At 39.4% G+C, this 22,896-nt stretch overlaps 1 protein-coding gene and 1 non-coding gene across 3 annotated transcripts in view; one reads left to right on the top strand and one right to left on the bottom strand.

Moving 5' to 3' along the window:
• lsamp (limbic system associated membrane protein) overlaps positions 1-22,896 on the bottom strand; it is an 879,542-nt gene that overhangs the window by 441,204 nt on the left and 415,442 nt on the right. Inside the window, exon 1 of one of the 2 annotated variants that reach the window (XM_053872547.1) lies at positions 13,390-13,603. The exons of the other annotated variant lie outside the window; for it this stretch is intronic. Coding sequence (XP_053728522.1) covers positions 13,390-13,453 — 64 coding nt within the window. The 5' untranslated portion in view covers positions 13,454-13,603. Of the gene's footprint in view, positions 1-13,389; positions 13,604-22,896 lie in introns of those variants that run through there. 2 annotated transcript variants of the gene reach the window in all.
• Positions 14,615-14,710, top strand: trnar-ucu (transfer RNA arginine (anticodon UCU)). The gene is made up of 2 exons: positions 14,615-14,651; positions 14,675-14,710. It is a non-coding gene; the product is annotated as a tRNA-Arg (tRNA).

Here is a 22,896-nt window from a genome sequence, read left to right as displayed (position 1 = left end):
TCGGCTTGCGACACAACATTTCTCACCGTGGGAAAATAGAACATAGGGGGGGAAAAATCAATCCTGAATTTGACCCTTCAATTGATCTGTGAAACAGAGAGCATCTCATGATTATCAGTAAATGTTTCAGGTCAAGTACTCAAGTGAGCGATTATAGAATTAAACGACAAGAGCAGCTGTAGCATCAGTCACTCTATAAAATAAAAAAAAAAGGTCATTTAAAGCACTAGCAACAGACACTTTAAGACCTGTATATGAATGTATATCTTCATTTATGATAGCTCATGTTAGAAACAAAGGCATCCTGACCAGGTGAGGTCACGTTCAAACTAACAATACAATACATACTGTGAGAGATGGATCGACTTACGTTCAAGCATATTTATACACGTATTCAAATTCCAGTGAGCTTGATTTAGAATTGTATTTTTACTTTTTTTTATTCACCAGTTCATTGTACTTGCACACTTCGACCAATCCTATACGAATCAATAACGATTATAGATAATGCTAAAAAGTGAACAAAAAACAAAACAAAAAAAGACTTCAGGAATGAGGAAATGGAATAACCTGAATGAAAAAAAGCATTATTCCAAAGAAAGGAATTGACAGCAATTGGAGGTTACACCGCCCCTGATAAAATCACTTTTATTTTTCTACACCTCAAATTCCCCAACCTCGTGCACAGACTTCAACATGAACCGTCTCTCCGATGCACTCGTCTGATGCACTCATTTGTGATCCTGTCCTTCCTGGTCACTCCAAATAAAAACAACTCTGCTTCTCGTCTTTGCAAACTACTGCCTCTAAAGCACACATCACGGCAGATCCAACTACTTTCCTTTGAAGCTTCACTCCAGCTGCTCCTCACCTGTCACCCCTGACAGTTGTCTTCAGCCCTGCCTGTACTCTCCTCTTCAGTTCCCTGTCCATTACTCTGCATGACCGATCCCAAATACTTGAACTCATCTGTTTCCACTGTCTCGACTCCCTGCAACTTCACCAGTCCTCCAGCCTCTCATTCACACACATATACATATGGTTGCACAGACTTACACAGACTCATCTTGTTTGTCAGTCATTCCATCACCATAGCAAAGGAGACAGTACCAAACCTTTAAGACACCAAAAAGCCTTTAAAAAGGAACAGCTTACTCGGCTCAAGCCACAACATCATGTTCTTTTTCCTGAATCATCTGCGAAAAGGATCTGCGACAAAAACAAATATCCACTGTAACAATGATGTTCTGAACATGTTCATTTTGGTTTCAGATCAAAATGATTTTGTGCACAGTTTGGAGCAAAGCACTTTACTGTTGCATTTGAATTTTCAGCTTTAACTGGTTATTTAACAGGTTTTCTGCATCTCATTCATCGTGGGCAAATCTATGCAAACGTTGGGCTAGATGTGGAACTGACAGAAAAAGGAAATGAAAAACATAAACATGAGGCTTATCGAGAAAATGAAATTTTACTGAACTCTATGTAAAGGATCAATGAAAAAAATGGTCATATAAATGTCAAATGTAATTACATTGTAATAGAGGCGATTGAAATAAACATTCATTCATTTATACTAGTGATTATCAAGATGATAGAGTCACTAGAGAAGTCACTATTTTTTCTTTCAGGACTCTGTTGAAAAGCAGTTTGGCTCAGTTCCTGTAGAAAAAAAAACGTTTCAGGGATCATGCAAATGTTTGCACAGAGAACTGACATGGAGAGTTGAGTTGTTCCGCTTGCAAACTTTAAACTTGCTTTTGTGAAGTCAGCATCTCCTCCGCCCCCCGTGAAACCATTTATTGAAAGAATAGAGACTACGCTATTTGGAAACAAGACTGAGTTTGGAAACTGTTCACTTACTGAGCTGAGCGATTAATATGCGAGTCAGCAACTTCGTGAGGAGCACTTCCTCAGCGTGTTTGAGGTGAAGCAAAGCCAATGGCCAGGAACAACATGATTTAAAACCAGACAAAGGTCATGCAAAATTGAATATTGGAAAGAAAGAAGAAGAAGAAGAATTTTAGGAGAAAAAAAAGGATGTTGCCGTTTGGATTTCATACATAAATTTATTCAATCAATCTTATATTTAAATGTAGAGTGTGTAGTGTTTTTAGTTGCTCATAATCAAAATCTGTGTCGCCTATTTTATGAATATTGACCATTACCATCAATTCCAAGTATTTATATGCATGGAATGGGGGCGCCATAGTCACGCGCCACCTTGAAATATGTTGGCAGGTAAGCGATATTATACATTAAACAGCTCCACCTTCCATGTTTTATACAGTCACATGGAAAACTGCAGGAGCTGCTACTGGTTATCGTCGCTACACCGGATCTGGCAAGTTTGAGAAGGAACCCTGGACCACACTTATAAAATAAATCCATATTTCGAGAACAGGAGTAGACTAGTTCTTAACGTTGTTGATCTCTGGGCCAAACTTTTCCTCGAACAAATGGGCCCGAGGCCCATTCAAGCAACAGAATTGATTCATTACTCTTGATTTTATTTGGGATCAATAACCATATTTAATCTACATACAGGTAAAAAAAAACTTGAAAAGACATAAAACCATGTGATCACTGTTAAGGTATTTATTTAAACAGGTGCAAGTCATATATATCAAATTTACTATAGAAAAAAAAGAGAGACTAGAGGTCACACAATTGTCACATATTGCACCATTAAATATTACATGTTATTGCTTAGGCAAGGATGGAAATTTAAGTTACTTATAATTTCATTTTTTACTGGATACATGGATGCACATTTTGTTTAACTGAATGACTGAAGCTTAAGCACAAACATCAATGACATTAGTAATTTTATAGTTCAGCCCCATTGGAAATAGTATAAAATATTCTGTGCATAAAATCTACTTTCGTTCTTGTTTCAACCTCAGTCAGACCTTCAGTTACGCAGTATTTCACAGTTCAACAGAGGAATGAAAGGACACAAATAAGAAAATAACTCAAAGGTACAAATAGGATGTGCTCTGCATTACATCCGGTCTTTCACAGAAATGTTGTTAGGCGGGACTCAAAAGGCCTCAATCCGTCTGCTCCAGAAAAAAAACAAAAAATAAATAAAAATACATGGACCGAAAACCATTAAAATATTAAGGAGACAGAAAATATGACCTTTTGTTGCATTTTTTCCCCAAGTTGGTCAAGTAGGTTGACTTCCACACCCAACTTTACCAAGGTTGTTAGTGTGTCTAGTCTGTGTATGCTACACTAGTGTGGTGGTGACCTGGTGGGCTGCTGTTTGTTGTGGCAACAAACAACTAAGGAGTCAAAGTCTTTGCCCTGCTTTGAATGCCATGGCTGCCAGTGAAGTACACGGATTGTGTCCACCAGCAGAATGTGCCCAGCCAAGTGATGACATCATATCCCTCATGGGAGACAAGAAAAAAAAACAACCGCTAGACAGACTATGACACCTCAGTTGCGATGACATTTTAAAACATAGTTTAAGGTCACATTCTGCCACACAAAACACATTTGTATTCACAAAAAGACCACCTTTGTCACGGTTCATTTTCCAAGCTTCTTTTGTGTTGAAGCGGAGATTCATTGTTTATTGAGAAATCAATACTGTTTTTGGTTTGATAACTAATAAGAGCAATAAGCCACGCATCTCTTAGTTGAAATGTTTCTTATTTCACAGAAAAAGACCTCAAATCCATTGTTGTGACACCATAAGGCAACGTCTAACAGTGAACACAGTCCGTTATGTCATACTGATCAGCAATGAAGCTGATGATCCAAACCAGGCTTAAACACTTGAGAGAACTTGAGCATTACAAGGAAGTGAAAGGGGAGGACGCAAGAACTCAAGAACAAAAAAAGATACCCAAGTATTAATTCAATAAATATGGATACAGCACCCGCAAAATACTGACACACTATCAATCCAGAAAATATTATATAATATTCTGAGGTATTTATATTATCTTACACCACTAGTTGCTGGCTGACAAAGACACTGCAGCTCATATTTCAAAGTTATCTTCAAGACAACATAAAGAATATTTTATGTTGACTGGACATCATAGACTTGCACGTGTGGATCTGTATTACTCACTAACTGAGTGGTTGAGAGCCAGCTGGATTGTGAGCGAGACGAAGCCTGAAGACATGGCTGGTGTATTAAAATGTATGACAAACATGAAACAATGTCTAAGGGTGGTTAGGCCCCTGCTCTCAGTATGTGCAAGTGTTTCCTATTCTGGAGGGGACTGAGAGTTGGCAGACACAGCTCACACTTTGAATCTGAAAGTACTGCTTGCTGAAAACACCCAAGGTTATATTGCTCTCTCTCGCACAAAAGGGAGATGAAAGGGGATGGATGGCATTAACTTCATTATGGCGAAATATAAAAAACACCTCACGCACTATGAGAAATCTCACCTGGATTGAGTAAAGGATTTTCTTATCTCTCGTCTCTGCTTCTATAGTAATTTATATCATGAAACTACCTAGTGTCAGGCATACGCTGAAGGAGGAGAGGGTGCAGTTCAGATTGTCAAAATCACTTTATTGCTATATAATTACAGTGATTTGTTGTGAATATCCTTGCATGATCACTGATCTTGATGCCATTAGTCTTTGTCAGGACTCTGTTTTCACCTTGTTTCCCGGGAGACAGGACTAATACCAGGATATGTGCCCCACTCGATGCCCCCTCAGCAGCCTGCACAATGACAGGATTCTGAGCCTCTGAGCTTTGAGCACCTTACTTTCCCAGGCGACCCATGTCACAGTGATGAAGTGATGGGGTGCGTTCATCTTCTCTGCTGAGAAGGAGTGACATTTTGACGCCTCACTGAAGGATCTGGGCCATTATCTGATCTCTTGGGTGGCTGGGGAAACTTATGGAATGGAAAATGGATGCAGCAAAGTCACCACTTTTATCAACATGAGCAAGTTAAATATACGTTGAGATTCCCTGTCATTTAGATGATTTGGCAGATGAATTTAAGGGCCACGTGTCTGTCAGAACAGCATCACTTTCTTCTTGCGATGGCACAACTACCTGACTGAAACAATAACCGATTTACAGAACCCCTAAGGAATAAAGGTGCATCTTACATAGCAGCAGAAAACAAAAGAACTCAAGGTGTTCTGGACCATTTGAAAGCCTTTTTCGATACACATTTCAAATACCACAACCGCTTACACATTTGCACATTTAGTTCAGAAACAAGGTTTAAAACATGAGGCAAAGGAAACTCTTGTTACCAGAAGTGTGTCATTCAACTTATTTTATTGGAAAATTGAAACTATTAAAATCACTATCTAATGTACTACTAATGTACTATCGATACTACCAAATTGCACCAGATGTAATCGAACGTCTCGGAATTCGAACAAATCAGAGTTCGAACAAAAATTTTGAGATTTTTTTGCTTTTTTTGAAAATCCAGACCACGCCCCCGACAAAAATCCAGGAAAAACATAACATGATGCACTTTGTTATTGTGTATAACGTAGCCTCTGTTTGCAGAGGTGTCCTGTTAGCTACATTTACTGACTGCTTTTTCTTCATATTGAGGTGTAAAACCTTTCCTGTCTCCGCACTGGACCGTGGTAGAGTGTCACAGGGGAGGTGCTCGCTCTCCACACCTCCGAGGCTGGAGCGCTCACTCCAGGGTTTGATGTCCTGTTGTGGGCTGGAGCTGGGACAGGGATGAGGCGAGTCTGGAACAGAGCGTGACTTGGTTTATGACTTTGTCACAGCCAAACTGCACAGAAGCGCACATTCAGAGCTGGACACGCACCAGGCACCTCTTCACTTCTGGAGAGACGTCACTCGCTCGGCAACCCCTCCCACATGCAGCGGCCACACACATAGAGGAACAGCGCACCTGCAGCAGACACTCTACATTCACTCCTACAAAAGACTGTTTTAAGGCTTGGAACGCATTATTTCTTTTTCCATTCATTGTAATGGGAAAAATCAATTCAGATTTAGGACAATTCGCTTCTCGAACGGCCGTCAGGAACGGATTGTGGTCGAGAACCCAGGTACCACTGTATTTGGAAAAAAAAATGAAGAAAAGAAATGCGCCTTTTGCGCTTCAACATTTCCGTGCAGTAGCCCAGACCAATGCTACAGGTGGATCAACCAAACACAGAAATAGGATTCAAAGAAAAACGTCACTGTCAGTACAACAACTCTTGAACAACTGTCGCAGTTAAACGATCCAAACACTTTGAGAGATTCAACATGCAGGATGGGGTCAAATTCCCCAAACACACGGCTCCAAAAATCACTACACTGATGGGAGGGACACTAAGGAAGCACGGTGTTGATGCAAACTGAGAGTTAATTCAACTAGAAAATGAATCAGAAAATGATTCTGTTTTTGTATAAAAGCTAATTTTGTCAGCTGCACATTTTTTTAAAAAAAAGGAAATGTAACGGAGGCAATATGAGTGAGATGACCGCAGAGGCGGACTTGCCGAAAAACACATGGATATTGTACTGGTTAAGAAGAAAAAGAAGAAGGAAGAAGAAGAAAAAATGTTGTCTGAAATGAAGTTAGAAATCAGGTTTTTGAAAGAAATTCTTTCTTTAACCATTTACAATTGCACATTAGACATTCAAATACTCACTCATTTTACCAACATATGCTAAATTTCCCTAGTGGACGGGACAAAGGCACTCGCTCAAAATGAGCCCGATTATTCACCAAAATACAGTACTTCACCGAATTATACAGTGCACGTCTTTAATATTAAGGTGCATTCAAACACGCTTCCCAGAAATCATAGATTAAATAAACTTACTGTTAGAGCAAAGAGTACGACACAATTGGATTACGGTTTCTTCAGCACACTTAGCTATCATTAAACAGACCCAGCAGGCATAATGACCACCTGCTGTACAGCCTCAGTTGGACTCGCCTCAGCAGGCAGCACAAAAATGCTTCAAATACAGACCCCTTTATAATTCTAAAAATGAGGCAGGGGGAAATGTGACACACACATGCATGAGCTTAGGCGCACACAAAACATATGGCTGTCACTGCACTGATGGAATATCCCAAACAAGCTGCAACTGGTCAAACCGAACACAGCCTCCCAGGAGACAAACCTGAAGAGAACAAAAAATATTCCGCCGCAGAAAATAGCCTCTTGGACACCCACCAAGATGAAGAAAGCAAATTCTCAGGATGTAACATGCTTTTTAAAAAGGGGTCGTGGCACGATGAGAAGGACAAAAATATGCTTATGGCCAAGCAGATGAAGAGAATGAGAAGCACATATTTAACAGAGGAGCCAGTCACAAACCCAAGATTAATATAACAATTCATGGAGTTAAAATTCATGCAGATAACTCCCTTTGATGTTGATGGAGGTTCTAACAATGCTCAAGAAATTTTGAAATGCGGGTCCTGGCCACTCATAATAAAAGCCGCGTCCAATGTGTGCCAATATTAGCGCACAAGCTTCCTGTGCGCATGTGCCGTGCCATCCTCAGAAACTGTGGCTGAAGCATTATACAGCTTTGGTTCTACAGTAGAATAGAATCAATACAATTTATTAGAAAGACCACGTGCAGGCTATATTGATGGAACTGTCAACTGGTAACTCTACAGCATTAAACTACTCGCAATGCACCTCTCACCACACACACTCACCGCAATGTGACCGGTCAAATGCGCAACTTCGAGTTGTTTTTAAACCTGACGAGCCTCTAACTTGACCATACACGTTCACCACGACAAAATGACCGAGTGTTCCTTGTCAGACCTGCGACACCAAAGATAACGTGCGCCACAGAACTAACAGCTCAATGAAGTTTTGAACGTCACCCTTTAAAACTTCATTGACACTTGTAAAAGTTTGCTTCATGGTTGAAAAGTTGGCTCAAAACTAAATGCAGAGCCAAATGTGCTCCAAAATGAGAAGAGAGAAAGACTCATTGTTGTTATGAAGCAAGCTGAGGCAAATAATGTTAAAGATTTGTCCGGAAATTCCCCAAACTAGAAGAAAATCATGCAAAAGACATTGTGATAAAATCGTTATTTAAAATAAAGTGGCGAGTTTTTGCCATATTGCCCACCACTTTCTGGAAACATTTTTAAGCAAATAGATTTTCTGCATTTCGTTTCTGCAAATAGTTTCACAAATTAAAAGGACACTCACGGAGCAATTGTGTTGGCTGAAGTTCCTTCGCCTTGGGATTTTTTTCAATGAACAAAGTGTGCAGTGGCTTAAAAAAGGTTGAAAAACAGGGGTCTAAGGACAGGTCATCCATTTGGATCAGCAGAGAATTTGTCCTTAATTTTTTGAGATTGACCGCTTTTGGGACGCTTGCTGGCGCAGCCCATCCGGTGGAAACACTAGAAAACACCTGTTCTATGCATGGAAACTTCTTTGTTCGGTTTGGGCAATGAGAAATACACATTTTGTTCACATTGAGCATAAACATGAAAAACTGGAAGAAATATACTGATTAATATGCAAATAACAAATAAAAGTAAACTGCTACTGTCCCAAACAGTGCAATCGAAATAAACCCGATGAGTATATTTTGGACTTTACATGAAAAGCACGATTCCATTTTCTAAAGGAAAACACAATTACATACATATTTATGTGCAACCATTCTCATGAAACCTCTAAAACAGGGCTGCCCACACTTTTTGACTCGAAAGCTCCTAGCAAAAAACATTCATTTACCAACACTTCTCCATCCAGTAAAATGACAAGCGACTTGCAGCTTGCACCGATCACTCACAGTGATAAACCACTACAAATTTGACAAGACACACCTCAAATCACTGCACTGAATATGAGCGCGACCAAGAGGCTAACAGAGCGAGCCACAGGTGAAACTATACTCATTCCCTGGACATGTAGTCGATGATAAGAGGAGCAGTCTGTCAAGTTATAAGGCAACATTCCGGTGTTTAACAAGTGATGAGTGAAGTTCACATTGTGGGTTTGATCTGTTCATTGATCATTGAAAAGGGAATAAAAGTTATTGTTTATTTTTCTTTAAATGTTTTCTGTACAGTGTTGTTCAGTGTTATTATTTAACACGTATGTGTAATTCATTTAAAAATTGTGACTTTTGAGAGTGATTCTGTTGTGAAAAAAGTATGTATGTAGTTTGAAAGCAAGTAATTTCTTGCTTGAGGCAATATTGTACCCCTCAGATATATAGTTATGCTGGTGACAGCAAGGGTTTACTCAGGAGAAATGCTACTGACATCTGCCATTTTTCCCACTAATAAAAAAGCATTGTGAGTTTTTGAGTTAAAACATCGTCCTGCGCAAAAAACTGTGGCATTGCAAATGCTCAGTTTTCACAAAGTAGAAAAAGGTTTTGTGAGGCGTGAATCCCATTTTTGTATTCTATTAGGCAGATGCATCTGTCGGAAAAGAAAACCATCATCACAGAAAAGGCTTATTTCGATGATCAAAGCTATACAAATGCGGTCGTCTCCGTTGTCATAACTCACTCTGACCATCAAAATGAGGGCTTGCAAATTAGCAAGCTTTTCTGAAAACTCACCGGGGACGTAGTCACGTTTTAAAAAAGGATAATCACGTTCAATTCCGCGCTTTTGACTCCCGTGAATAAAGAACACATTTCATGTTTGTGAGCAGAAGAGTAAATTATTAGTTCCCAGCGAATCATTTTGATCCTGTTTTGTGTGAACCGCATCTGTCACTGCCGAACCCAAATACATGAATGATGTCCTCCGATTGAATATTTCCCTGTAAGAGTTTCGTCACATTGTTATTTGTTGCTTCATCAGAGGAGCTGTTTTATCATTCCATACAGAGGCTGAAGCCTTAACTGATGATTCAGTCAGTTGAAAAAAGAGAAGGAAGATCAAATCATCGAGTCCTGTGATGCTCCATTTAGCTTTCTCTCCACTTCAGCGTGGAAAATAAAACGGAAGAAGTATAATTTATTGTATTCATCTTTCCTTCAGGATGCAGTGTTTTAGAGCACACTTTCTCCACAGAATATCTCTGTTATCAGCTGTCTGTCATCAGAAACACCAAGTGTAAAGTGAGCTTTTCAGGGTTTTTTTTTTAAATGATTCCTTCTTTTCATAAAAGTGATGCAATAAATTGACTCGACAACCACTTCGTCTCTTGTTAACTGCTACTAAATGGACAGAAGCCAGCCATCAACTGGGGCATTACAATAGAGTTGGTCCCAATTCAGCCATTGATTCCTTAAGTGCATTCAACAAACCTTTTTAATGAAGGGCTGTTTCATCCCCAGCAGTTAAGCTTCAACCCCTGGGCTTGCCTGGATTACATGTACTTAGACCTGCTTAATAAACCATGAATACTTCAGATGGAAGAATAACAAATTATAAAGTTTACTTTCGCAAATTCCACTGACTGAAGTGCTGCCCTGAATGTGCCTGACTTGGCCGCACAGACGGCACAGTTTCATCTAGCGGCACTTTAGTCTGCCGCTAGTTTCTCTGTCACTTGGTCTCCGAATGTCAGATGCTATGCTAAAGTACTGGGCTGTGACCATTTGAAAGGGAACTATATATCAACAATAGAGAAGCTTCTGTCACAGAAACTTTCATCTGAATTGTATTTTCATAGGCTTTGTTGCACAGATGTTTTGGAAGCGCGGGGTGCTGCTTGTAACCTCAAGGTTTTAAATTTGCTTGTTTTTTTGTCGGGCTGCACCGACCGATCGGCTGGCCGATATGGGCATTTAGGGCAGATCAAATGACAATATACAGTATATACCTTCTATTTTTTTTTTAATAAGATGCTATTTACATACTGTATGAACGTACATAATAAGTACTGTTATTACTCACAACAGTGACATCTCAGCAAATTGTTGTGACGCCTACCTGACGCAGCAACAGACAGTCAGGAAGTCAGCCACAATGATGGTCATTTGGCAATATTTCTCCGTCAAGGTAAATGGCAACCAAATTGCAATTCATGACCTACAAGACCTACAACACCACAGATTTGACAAGACACCTTGCTGCAAATTACTGATCTGAATCTGAGCGCAACCAAGAGGCTTACCAGGCCAAAGCTAACCGGAGCAAAGCTCAGGTGAAATCAATGATATTTTTTTCAGCTCTGCAGTTGAAGACCAGAGCCTTCAATAGCTAACTGCACCTGGATCCCAGATACTCATTCCCTGGACATGTAGTCCATGAAAAGAAGAGCGCTTTGTCAGGTTATAAGGCAAAATTCCGCTGTTTAATAAGTGAGGAGTGAAGTTTACATTGTCGATAACGTAATAAAAGTTCTTTATTTAATATTAAGCATTTTGACTTTTGTTTTGTAAAGAAAGAAAAAAAAAACACAATGTAGAAATCAACCAAAAAATAAATTACGATCAGTGCACACCAGGATAACTATTAAATACGTTATAGTACTTACAGATAACTCAAATTTTCCTGCACAGTTCAGTGTTTACAACAGCTTGCGGGAACACATTGCGCCTCAGTTTGTTGTATTTGGTGCACCAAGAAAATATGCGTTATCTGTTAAATGCCGTGGTAGAATTTGCTGCACCACATTGTTTTCCTTAAACGAAAGAAGGAACAACATGGCACCTCTGTCAATAAATGCCGCACACCCCGATATGGACCATTGAAAAATGATGTGGTATTGATAATGGTATGGGTTTGGATAATCAGATATTTATCAGTTACTGTATCAGTGAAAAAAAAAAAAAATAATTTACCCATTCACTCATAGTTTACGAAAAGTCAACAGAATTTGGCGTAAGATGAGAGCAGCTACCAAAGGCAATAGGCGATATATTGCAACATCAACAACTTCAGACAACAAAGGTTATCCATGCAACACAGATTCATAAATATATCAACCACACACACCATTGCCAGTTTTCCCTGACTCCGTCCTCGAAGTGTGCAACATGAGATCAAGCCCCCAACGACAATATCAAACAAACAAACAATTATTCAAACAAATATGAATTGATATTTTTCTTAGTCTCAATTAATATATATTTTTTGTCACCTCAATCCCCACGTGACTCAGGTGCCGCTACACAAGAGACTTGACCCTCACAGTCCGGGGTCCAGGGCAGTTCAACAGCCCCACAAATGACGTGCAGCACACTCCTCTATGGAAAATAGCCAGAGGAGGCTGGTCTGAATGCTGCCACACGCATCACAGCCAGGTGCTTTAGAACACGAGGAGATCAATGATGGGCTTGTGAGTGTCTTTGAATATTCAAGATGACATTGGGAAAGACATACTACATCAAGCCTATGTGTCATCTGGGTCAGCATTGCTTCTGACGGATGACTGCTGTCAGGTGCCTCATCGTAAAGAGAGGTCTGCATTTCACCGGCATCCGCTCCGTGTGTTGTGAGCAGCGAGCGAAAACCACAAAGCTAACTTACTAACAAGCCAGGTCACGCAGAAGTAGAGCTGCTTCATGCACGCAACATATGCATTGTTCTGCTCTGCCAGCTGTTGAAGAAAGCAGACAACAGTTGGTAATTCATGCTTTGGTTTGTGTTGGAGGACATGATTTTCAAGTATTTGAAATCACGAAGGCAGTAAATAGATCCACTTTCTCTCCCCAATTGTCACCAGCTTGTTTCTAGAAAAGGGAGAGAGAAAACAGGGAGGTCCACTCACAAGAAAACACTGTCCTGCTGTGCAAACTGACACAGTGAGCAGGCAATGTATGTGGGTGCACCTGTTGCAGCAGATGCTGAGCAGGTCCCAACTCCCTCTTCGGAGATTTGCGTTCACATTCTCATCTTTCTGTTCAGTGTTTGCTTCCATCATGTACAGTAAGCCGTCACAAACACCGATCAGATGGGAGCAGTGTCCAATGACCAGTCTTCACATGAAGTCGACCACCTTAAAAACTCCACTATTGCAAATCAAAACATACACTTTAAGTGAAGACATAGAGAAGAAGACCAGGCTTCTTGTATCAGCTGCTGCCCCCACGACCCGACAATAGCTACAGTATTAAGGAAGTAATATTAAGTAAGTAAGAGGCCCGTAAATTGTACCCAAAACTAATCTTCTGCTGAGTAGAAATGTGATTCTATTAGAGAGAAACGCTGACTTTTACTGAACAACTATGAACCAGGTACCATTTCAAAATAATCAATTCATTCGCACAGGTGGATTCCAACTTCTGACGAACGACGCAACAAAGGCGCCCAGACAACAGCTGATCAAGCCAAAGCGTCGCCATGTTTTGAGGAGGAAAAGTCACTTCACATACCTGCACAACTCAAAAGTAACAACCAGACGGACAGACGCACACTATATCTCCGCCGGAGCAGGTAACTCCGTCTTTAACTCCAGTGTTTCCCAGGGGAAAACTCCGGGAGAGGACATAAAACAAGAATTGAAACGTCTCCTTGCCTTGGAATCCAAGCAGGAAAACGAAGCCGGGGAGCAGCAAGGTGTGTATCCAGAAGTAAACCATGGTGTCGCAGGTGAAACGTTGTCCGCTGACGCGTCTCTTCTCGTGGGGTGTTTATTCCAGGGGAAGACGCAGCTGAAGCAAGCGCGCGGTGGAAGATATCCAGTCTGAACGGCGCTACTGAGCACGAAAGCCGGTGAGTCTGTCGCTCCTCTGCCTCTCACACCATCAGCATCACCATCAGCAGCGACACCTACCGACCCGACCCTTCGCCGTGCGCGCTTCAATCTGCCGCGGGTCGCGCGCCTACGTGCGTTTCCGCAAGGACGGTTGCAATTTTAGCGGATCTCTCTCTCTCTCTCTCTCTCTCTCTCTCTATCTATGTATTTCTCTCTTTCTCTCTATCTCTCTATCTATATATCTCTCGCTCTCTCTCACTGGAAAGAGTGGTCCCATTTTTGTGCATGAATTAAATGTGTTCTTTATTGTTAGACTGCACAGAAGTATGCAATGAGGTTATCGAGTTGTGCTTATTTATCAATTGATTTTTAATATATACATATATTAAAAACACATTTTATTCTTCACACCTTTGTGGTTGTCGACATAAAGTGGGTGGATCTGGACTGGCACGGTTTTTTTAATCCCCAAAACAAAAACATACTGTATATGCAACAATGTAATTTGAAGAATATTTCTTGTTTCTCTGAAGATGATGATGTCGGTAACTTTCATCACAAGTCACAGCGGAGCAATGACAAGCAGCGGCAACACAAATATGTAACATGGTTTTAAGCAATTATCATTGAAATATTATTCATTTTTCATTTTAAGTTAACATTTACTGTAAATACCAACATTACTATTAAATCTGAACTACATTTAACAACACATGGCTGCTGCCAGCGGGGGCAAACTGCTCCTTGAATAGTTGAGAAATGAGAATTCACTTTCTGCAAAAAAATTTGTTTTATGCCTGTGGCTTTATTTGTTGTGTTTTTTTTTTTTATGTCGTCATAGTTTAGGAAGAAAAAAAACCCAATAATACACTGGATTTCAAATTTGAAAAAAAAAGAAAAGATATAGCAATGTATAAATAAATTAATGTTGACGGTAGAACGTGCTCATTCAATTTTTTAAATGATTAATTACCTTTTTTGCATTCAAAACCAATTTTTTTATATTTTAATATCCTCAGAAACAATGAAATACCTCAGTACCTATGGCTCTGTGGCGCAATGGATAGTGCGTTGGACTTCTAGTTCTGACATTGTGGAAGCAGCTATTCAAAGGCTGTGGGTTCGACTCCCACCAGAGTCGCTTTTGTGCATTGCTCAACTTTCGGCAGAAAAAAATCATCTTTAAATCAAGAGTGAATTAGGTTTGGAGCCAGTCCCACTCTCTCATCTTAAAATGTATTTGTAGGTTTAACATTAGCATCAACTCAAACTTTAATAAATGCTGAAATACACAAGATATTTTGCACAATATATTGATGACAGTCAATACCTTTTTTTCCAATAATTCCATCCTCACTCACCTCCTTTGTTTCTTTTCTTTTCTTATCTTTTCTCCTTTTGTTTCGTACACTGCAAGCCATTTTGTGCATGTACACTGAAATAACTATTCTGGTCGAAGCTTCAAATTTGCTTCCTGTAGTTCATCATCGTATTCCTCCACACACTTGCAGTGCTGAAATGTCTGCAGGAACATGTTGTTTCTGGAGCCTTTTCTTCGTTCAGCAGTACAAACTCACCTTGAAAGCACCATCCTCAGCTGACTGATGTTTCCTTCTGGACTGAGCCCCATAATTATTAATAATCACACGTGCTGCAGGAAAGGCCAACATGTTGCAAATGCCATCATGATTTACAAACATCCAGAAGCATGTGGGTCTTTCTGCCAGTCCTCCTTTAGTCTAGCATGATGAATGAAGCACCACAAAAACAGAAAAACGAAAGGAAAAAAAAGAAACCTCTGAATGTCCTAATGCAGAGAGAAGAGTTCAGATGATATGGATTTTTTAAAAATGACAAGCCCCTGGACAGCTCTGCCTTGTCTTTCTGCTGAGACAACCAGAAGTGGGTAATTTACTTTTTTTTTTTCACTTGCAGAAACCTTGTGCCCGGTTACTGCTCCACTAATGAGCCCTGTACTTCTAGTTCCCCTTGCTGTTCGCTTTTGTCCTGAATACAAATCTCTGTTTTCTATTTCTGGTGGTTCTATCGGTGTGTTTTCCGGAACATGCCACCTGAAGCTAGGAGTATGACTTGCCCATAATCCCGGCTTCATTTGCAGGTTATTGATTGGAGATCCAAATGAAAGTGGGGAGGCACTTTGTCACCAGTGATAAGAACCATCGCACACAAACACTAGCACACACACAACAACTGTTTATGTGAGCAGCAAAACTACCGCAGAGTGAAAATTCAAACTGTTTCCATCTGGTGTCTCAGTGGAGCATCACCTGTGTTTTGGCAGGTTTGTGGGCGTTACGGAGACAAACAAACTGGATTTCCAAAGAAATAAATAAATAAGCTTTCACTTGTGTGAAACATTTTAATTGTGCTTGGCAAGAAAATGTTCCATATTGTATTGTTTTGACATCACATTGTTTCATTTTTTTATAGCTGTGATTCGAGATTGACCCACAGACTCTGAACTTCACTGACTGATGTTGCATTTTCTCTCACATCATGATTGAGAGCTGAGTTTCCCTGAATTTTCAATGACACGTGCTACAACTCTTTTCAGCTGAAATGAAAGATGGGTTAAGATGGCGTTTCTCAACCAGGATCAGAAGCCAAATTCACTTTTTAAAGACTAAGAAGAGGATTCATTCAAGCTGCCTGCAGTGCAGAGCGTCATTGCTTTACAATCATTGAAGCCACTTCAGTCTTGTTTGGGCTTCGCAGGGGAAGCTGTGCGGTTGTCACTTACAGGATTACGATGATGAATCAGTGCGGCTTTTAACTTGCTTGTAAAATGACGACGGTTCACACTCGCAGCATCACACTCAGGGAAGATTCAGCCATTACATGACTGGCAGATCAAAAAAATATATATAGATGGATGGATGGATGGATGGATGGATGGATGGATGGATAGATAGATAGATAGATAGATAGATAGATAGATAGATAGATAGATAGATAGATAGATAGATAGATAGATAGATAGATAGATAGATAGATAGATAGATAGATAGATAGATAGATAGATAGATAGATATAATAATAGACATCATGATAAACAGAATCATGATAAACAGAATATATATTAGACTTAGACTTAGACTTAGACTTAGACTTTATTGATCCCTTTGGGATGACTCCCTCCGCAGCAGTAGAGGCATAGATAGATAGATAGATAGATAGATAGATAGATAGATAGATAGATTGATAGATATAATAGACATCATGATAAACAGAATAGATAGATAGATAGATAGATAGATAGATAGATAGATAGATAGATAGATAGATAGATAGATAGATAGATAGATAGATAGATAGATGGACAGATATTATAATAGACATCATGATAAACAGAACCATGATGAACAGAATATATGTATTGATAGATAGATATAGATAGAGATGGATAGATATAATACTAGACATCATGATAAACAGACTATCGAGAAGCTTCAATCAAACTTACAAACTCTGACCAAACGCATAATGCATATTATTCAAGAGTCATTCTTCAATGACTGTCTGAAAACCTTTATCACAAAGAAGCCTAACTGTTCTGACACACACTGATGAAGACAACCTTCCAGATGAAAAGCATTTTCTCTTCCTCCGTCTCCACTGGCCAGAGTCATATTGAATAAATGCATCAACTCTGAATGCCACTTCAATTATTCAGTGGCTATATTTGACATTTGACTTTGATCGCTTGCAGAACTTGTGTCGCAGCCATGTTTGACATCATGTCAGTTATTCGTTTGTTGTTTTTGCCATCACGATTGTTAGAAAAATGACCTGAGAAAATGATGGACCGCTGATAATTGACAATTGATCATGGGACAAGGAACATATGATTACATGTTGGTTGTGCTCCAGATGATCATCTTGGATCCTGTAGATGCCGTGCAGTAGCTGCTGTCTCACCCACAATAAAGGGGGTTGAGTGAGTTCCAGAAAACTACAGCCAACTGCAGCTCCATAGAGTTCATTTGCAGGGGTTCATTTGTCAACCGTGCTGGGACAAGATCTAATTTCATGAGACATCGCAATATGAAATCATGAAAATGATTCTCCCTATTGTGAAATAGTGTCGCGCTGGCAGATATTGAGTGATTTTTATTTATTTATTTATTTATTTTTTAACCCTGAGGGGATGCTAAGGTGCTTTATAATATAATAACTCATAATCGTTTTTTCTTTTTTTTTTTTGGTATTTAATTTTTATTGTTGGATATTAGTGGTGAAGATGCTTCCACTCATCTCCTCAACGTGAGACTTCACATTGCCCACATACTCAGAGCACTCTAGGTGGCACTCTGCGCTCTGAAACATTTGAATTTGAACAACTGTCGAAATAAAACCTCTCATTATTTCTAAACAGAGTGCACCACCTGCTGAGCACTGTGGCACTGTTTTGGGTGCCAAGTGGAAAAAAAACTGAAACTGTGAGTATAGTTTCAAGCATGGCGCAGAAAAATGGATTATTACACCAATCCGACATCTTAAAATGCATATAAACAGCTTTGTCTGACTACTGGAGAGAAATTTCAATTTCTCTTAGTTGGACTACACGACCTGGATACTGCAGTTAATAGCTCGACTTAGCTAGCATGTAGTCACATAGCTCGACTATGACCGGACTGGTTGATGTGCAGATTTGTCTTCAACTTCCTTCAGTCAGGTCGTTTTGATCGTGAGTTCTCATGAGAATATTTGATTTATTAGTTTAAGGAGACGACATTACCACCACTTTAGCAACCATTAGCATGGTTACTAAGTGATAAAAAGAGTGACTCTGTGCTTCATATACTCCAGGAATATTTCAGTTCATTCAGAAACTTGCAAGTTAAAACCCAAAAACTGCCATATGAAGCGTGTTTCTGGACCTCCAAAGATAAACTAGTCTATCAGTGATCAAGATCGCTGTCGAGTTCTAAATAACAGTCTGAAACGTCTCCTCGCTACCTGTCAACTTCTATTGCTCTTGTCTACCGTCATAAGAACCGGAAAGTCTGACGCACATGAGAGCATGACGCAATAGGACTGTAGGCTGAATCTATTGAAGCTGTTGCCTAAGTCGAACTCTACTCTGCACATTTAACCACAGTCAGTGTGACGGACAATGTGGAAACAGAGCAAGAAAATAGTACCTTACACAACACAAGCGCAATGCTGAGACAGCTAAAGAATCATTTGCCACTTGCGCAGACAACACTGTGATGCCTTCACTTCTAAACTTCCAGAGGAAAGTCCCAGAGTCACTAATGCGAGGTACAAGCTGTTTTTTAGCAAAATATCAGTCCTTTTATTTTGAAAAGGTAAAGGGCTTAGGATGCAAGTTATACTTAAAAAAAAACAAACCCTGCGAATAAGTCTCTTTGTCAGTTCATATTTGTCCATTTCAGGTTTCTTTAAAGTATCGTCTCACCCCAAGGATCTGATAACGTGAATTCAATGTAGGGTACTAAACATAACAGTCAACATGGAGGTTGAAACCAAAGGAGGCACTTAAGGACTCACGACTAAAAGTATATCATTGAAAATATCAATTCCTGGTGGTGACAGTCTCCACCCCGAATATGAGTCAGCAAACTAATGCTTTCTTTGGCTCAGACTGAGATGAAGATTGTATTCATTCAAGAGGGGTAGCCACTGGAATAAGCAGATAAAAGGCAGAGATGAGAAGGGCAGTGGACATGTCATGTTGGCTCAGCAGGTGAAGGGCACATTTAGATTCGGTCCAGCCTTGAGAAAGTCTTCGGACTTTGACAGAAGTTGGATCAAGTTGGAGGACAGATGTCGAATTTTATGAAAGGCAATTGGAGTACATCAGTCGACGCTGTCAGAAGACCTGATCGAGGAGCGGATGCTGCAGGGACACACTTCATCTGTCTGACGGATCAAGAGAACAGGCACATCTCATATACATCTAGCTGACTTCAATAAGCTTCTGTTTGTCATCGGATTTAAATTGTGTTGAATTATGTGAGTAAGTATCGTGCAAAGCATCGTGAAACAAATCTATCTGATAAAAACACTGAAGACCCCATGCTATTCAAATGGCCATCATATTTCTGTGTTTCTAAATGTATATAATAAGATGCCATAGAACTCTCCTTTAAGGAAGCACCATACACTGTTTTTCAGAGAGGTTGCCATGCACAAAATGACACTACACAAGTTAGTCCTTTTCATTTTCTCTTACCTGTAACTGTCATCACAAATGTTCAACAGGCACAAAAGGGACCACAAAATACATCCAATATTAGCACGTGCTCAAAGTGTCAATTCCCATATAACAAGGACAAACGCACATTCAATTGCACACAGAATGAAATCAGACAAATGAATAAAGTGGCTTCCAGCAAGACTAAATAATGAGCAATGACTGAAATCTGAAATGAATCATCAGACGTCGGACTGAAATGGGAGACTTATTGAATATAAAGAATGGTATTTAGTCGATTATTTCAAAGAACACTCTCCCATTTCTCCAGAATAATATTTTTCAAAAGATTTTTTTAACTTGACAAAAATGACAGCATTTACATCAAGTAGCAACTTTCTAAAATGAAGTTCAAGCAGTGGAAGTTACTTCTTCTGGAATGATATACTTTACTCTAACAGTGCTAATAGAAGAATGTGGAAAGTGCTAACTGTTGCTATTTAACTATTTACAAGAGCTAGGCATTGTTAAAGCGACCAGGTTTGGAGGAGTCTCCAGTCAGCCTCGGACAGTGATAGGAGTGAAGTGTGCTTCCTTTGCAGACGTGGTTTGCCTGACCTACGCCTGGAAGGAAGTTGTTGCTTCAAAAACTTGGTTGTGGATCCCTGAGTTGAAGGGTCCAGCCAAGCTTAAGAAAGACGCCTGTTCAATCTTATGAGGATTGATTCATTTGATTGATGAGAAGTTGTTTCCCGTGAGAATTGAACTCTGTCAGGGTTGTGCTTTTTCACAGTCTTTGAGACCACACTTTCTTTGCTTGGGTGGAGAGAGATTTGGTTTTTGGTTTGCCTTCACCAACTTTGTTTTGACAATGAAGAGGAGATGATATATATATATAATATAATCTATCTATCTATCTATCTATCTATCTATATATATATATATATATATATATATATATATATATATATATATATATATATATATATATATATATATATATATATATATATATATATATATATATATGATCATATGTATGATGATGTTTGTCTTGTTCTAATCATATTTTATTCCAAGATATGACCACAAGCAAAGAGAATAACCTCATTATCTAACCACTGTTCTTTCTCAGTGTTTGATCCACCAAGTTCCTCTGTGTCTGTTTTGTTGAGTTTGAACATTAAACTTAGCCCCTGCTGAGCGCACAGCTGGAAGCTACAGTGGGGCCAAAACACAGCCATGAATAAAACAATAGGCTGGGCCGTACATATACAGATTTAAAGAAAACACACCATTAAAAATTGCATTTAACTCAACCGCGGGAGTGAAAGGAAAATATTGTACTTTTTTTTTCTTTCTAAGGAGTGTTTACAGTATTTAATGGTGCAATGCAAAGTACAAATGTTTCTCCAGTTATATGACTGAACTATAGAATGTACAATACAAATGTTTCATAAAATGACAACTTGTATGACCTTCTCAATAATTTAAGTGTGCAGTTTTACATATTTTGAGTCTGAGAAAATTAAAACTATCAATATAAGGCAGTTCACACAGTGTTTTGTTTGTTTCCATGTGCTACACATCTACATTTTCTGCAACAACAATTGCTCCTTAAAATACATATTTCTTCCATTATTCAAGAAGAATATTCAATATGGGACTTAAGAATATCTAGTTTCCTGCTGTCACTTTTGTGTAATGCGAAAGCTCCTTCTCACATTTCATCCTAGTCAGGCTTCCTGAAACAGCGTCATCATTTGCAGAGCCCACAACATGCCACCGTCAGCCCTAAACTCTTTGGCTTTGACCATCCATTTTAATGAGACCACACATCAGTCTTAAACCAAGAGCGCCACCGACTGAGCTCTAAAAACAAGGACACTGTTTCATGAAGCCTCATCAGCCCATCACTAGTTCATCCACTGCATTAAAATATGTGCATTCTGTAAGCAGTAGAGGAACTTTAGTTATAGTTGAAGTATGAGTGACTTTAAAGCATTTGTCTTATAATTTCACTGTACGTTTGTTGTTGGACACAAGTGACAGATGCTTCATGAAGCATAATCTCTGTCCCATATATAGTGATGAGGATTCACGAAACAGACTAGATGGCCCTCTTTGACCTAAATATCTTTAGATTTATAAAATTTCTATGAAAATGCACATCTTTCTTTGTGATGAAACCATCATTTCTAAAGTGGGAACGCCACTTACAGAGCTATAGGACACTGTTTCATGAAGCTTCATCAGTGCATCTCTATTGGACACTGAAGGTTTAGAGAAAACATCTTCCCTTTGCCTTCTCTCCACCCTCTAAAAGACCCAATGACTTGAACTGAAGAAACACTTCACGTAGAATAAACGGCCTGTCATGTTGTTTTGTTTGGTTGATGTGAGCTTAAGATGCATATAGTTGGCCCAAAATAACACTCAACACAAGTTTAGAGAAAATGCATGTGAAGCAAAGCATGTTCGCCCACAAACAGATGAAGGATGGAAGGTCGTCTTGTGTGAGATGTTATTTGAAAAATCATTTTTCATTTCCCAAAATGCTTTCCACAAAGAAGGCCACCACTAACTAACTAAAAGCCACTTCTCATTATGTATTTAGCTGAAAATCTCCCAAGGAAAATCTGCAATAATACCCTGTCTGACCGCCGAGAGGGTTCATTGAATCACCACTGATCATTCGAGGACTGAAGAGTCAGCAGAGCTGGAGCTCAGCGCTTTAATATCACAACCAGGAGGGTAGGGGACATCAATCTGAGTGAGCAACTAAGCTTCTTACATTCATCAGTCATAAAGATTCTGTGTGATTGTTCAGTGTGGATCAAGTTCAACTTATTTTACACTCAAAGCAACAGGGCTAATCCTTTGTCCCATTTCCATGAATAACAACAAACACGTCTCTCTAGCTTCCCTTCTCAACAGTCATAAACTCTTACACATCCTTGGCATCCAACAAAGTCTTTCTGATGATTGAAATAAAGACAGTTGAGAAGGACATTTTACTGTTTGATGCGTTACCAAAAGCTTACCGATGTGGCAGAGGTTTGCTCTCTCTGAGCGCATTTTTGTTATTGTAATTTTGTTTTGGTACTTGCCATTCCTGTTTTGTAAATGTCTTTTCGTTTTGGAGG

This window comes from Synchiropus splendidus, chromosome 8 (assembly GCF_027744825.2).
Source record: "Synchiropus splendidus isolate RoL2022-P1 chromosome 8, RoL_Sspl_1.0, whole genome shotgun sequence".
Lineage (NCBI taxonomy): Eukaryota > Metazoa > Chordata > Actinopteri > Syngnathiformes > Callionymidae > Synchiropus > Synchiropus splendidus.
This window is presented reverse-complemented; position numbering and strand designations above follow the sequence as displayed.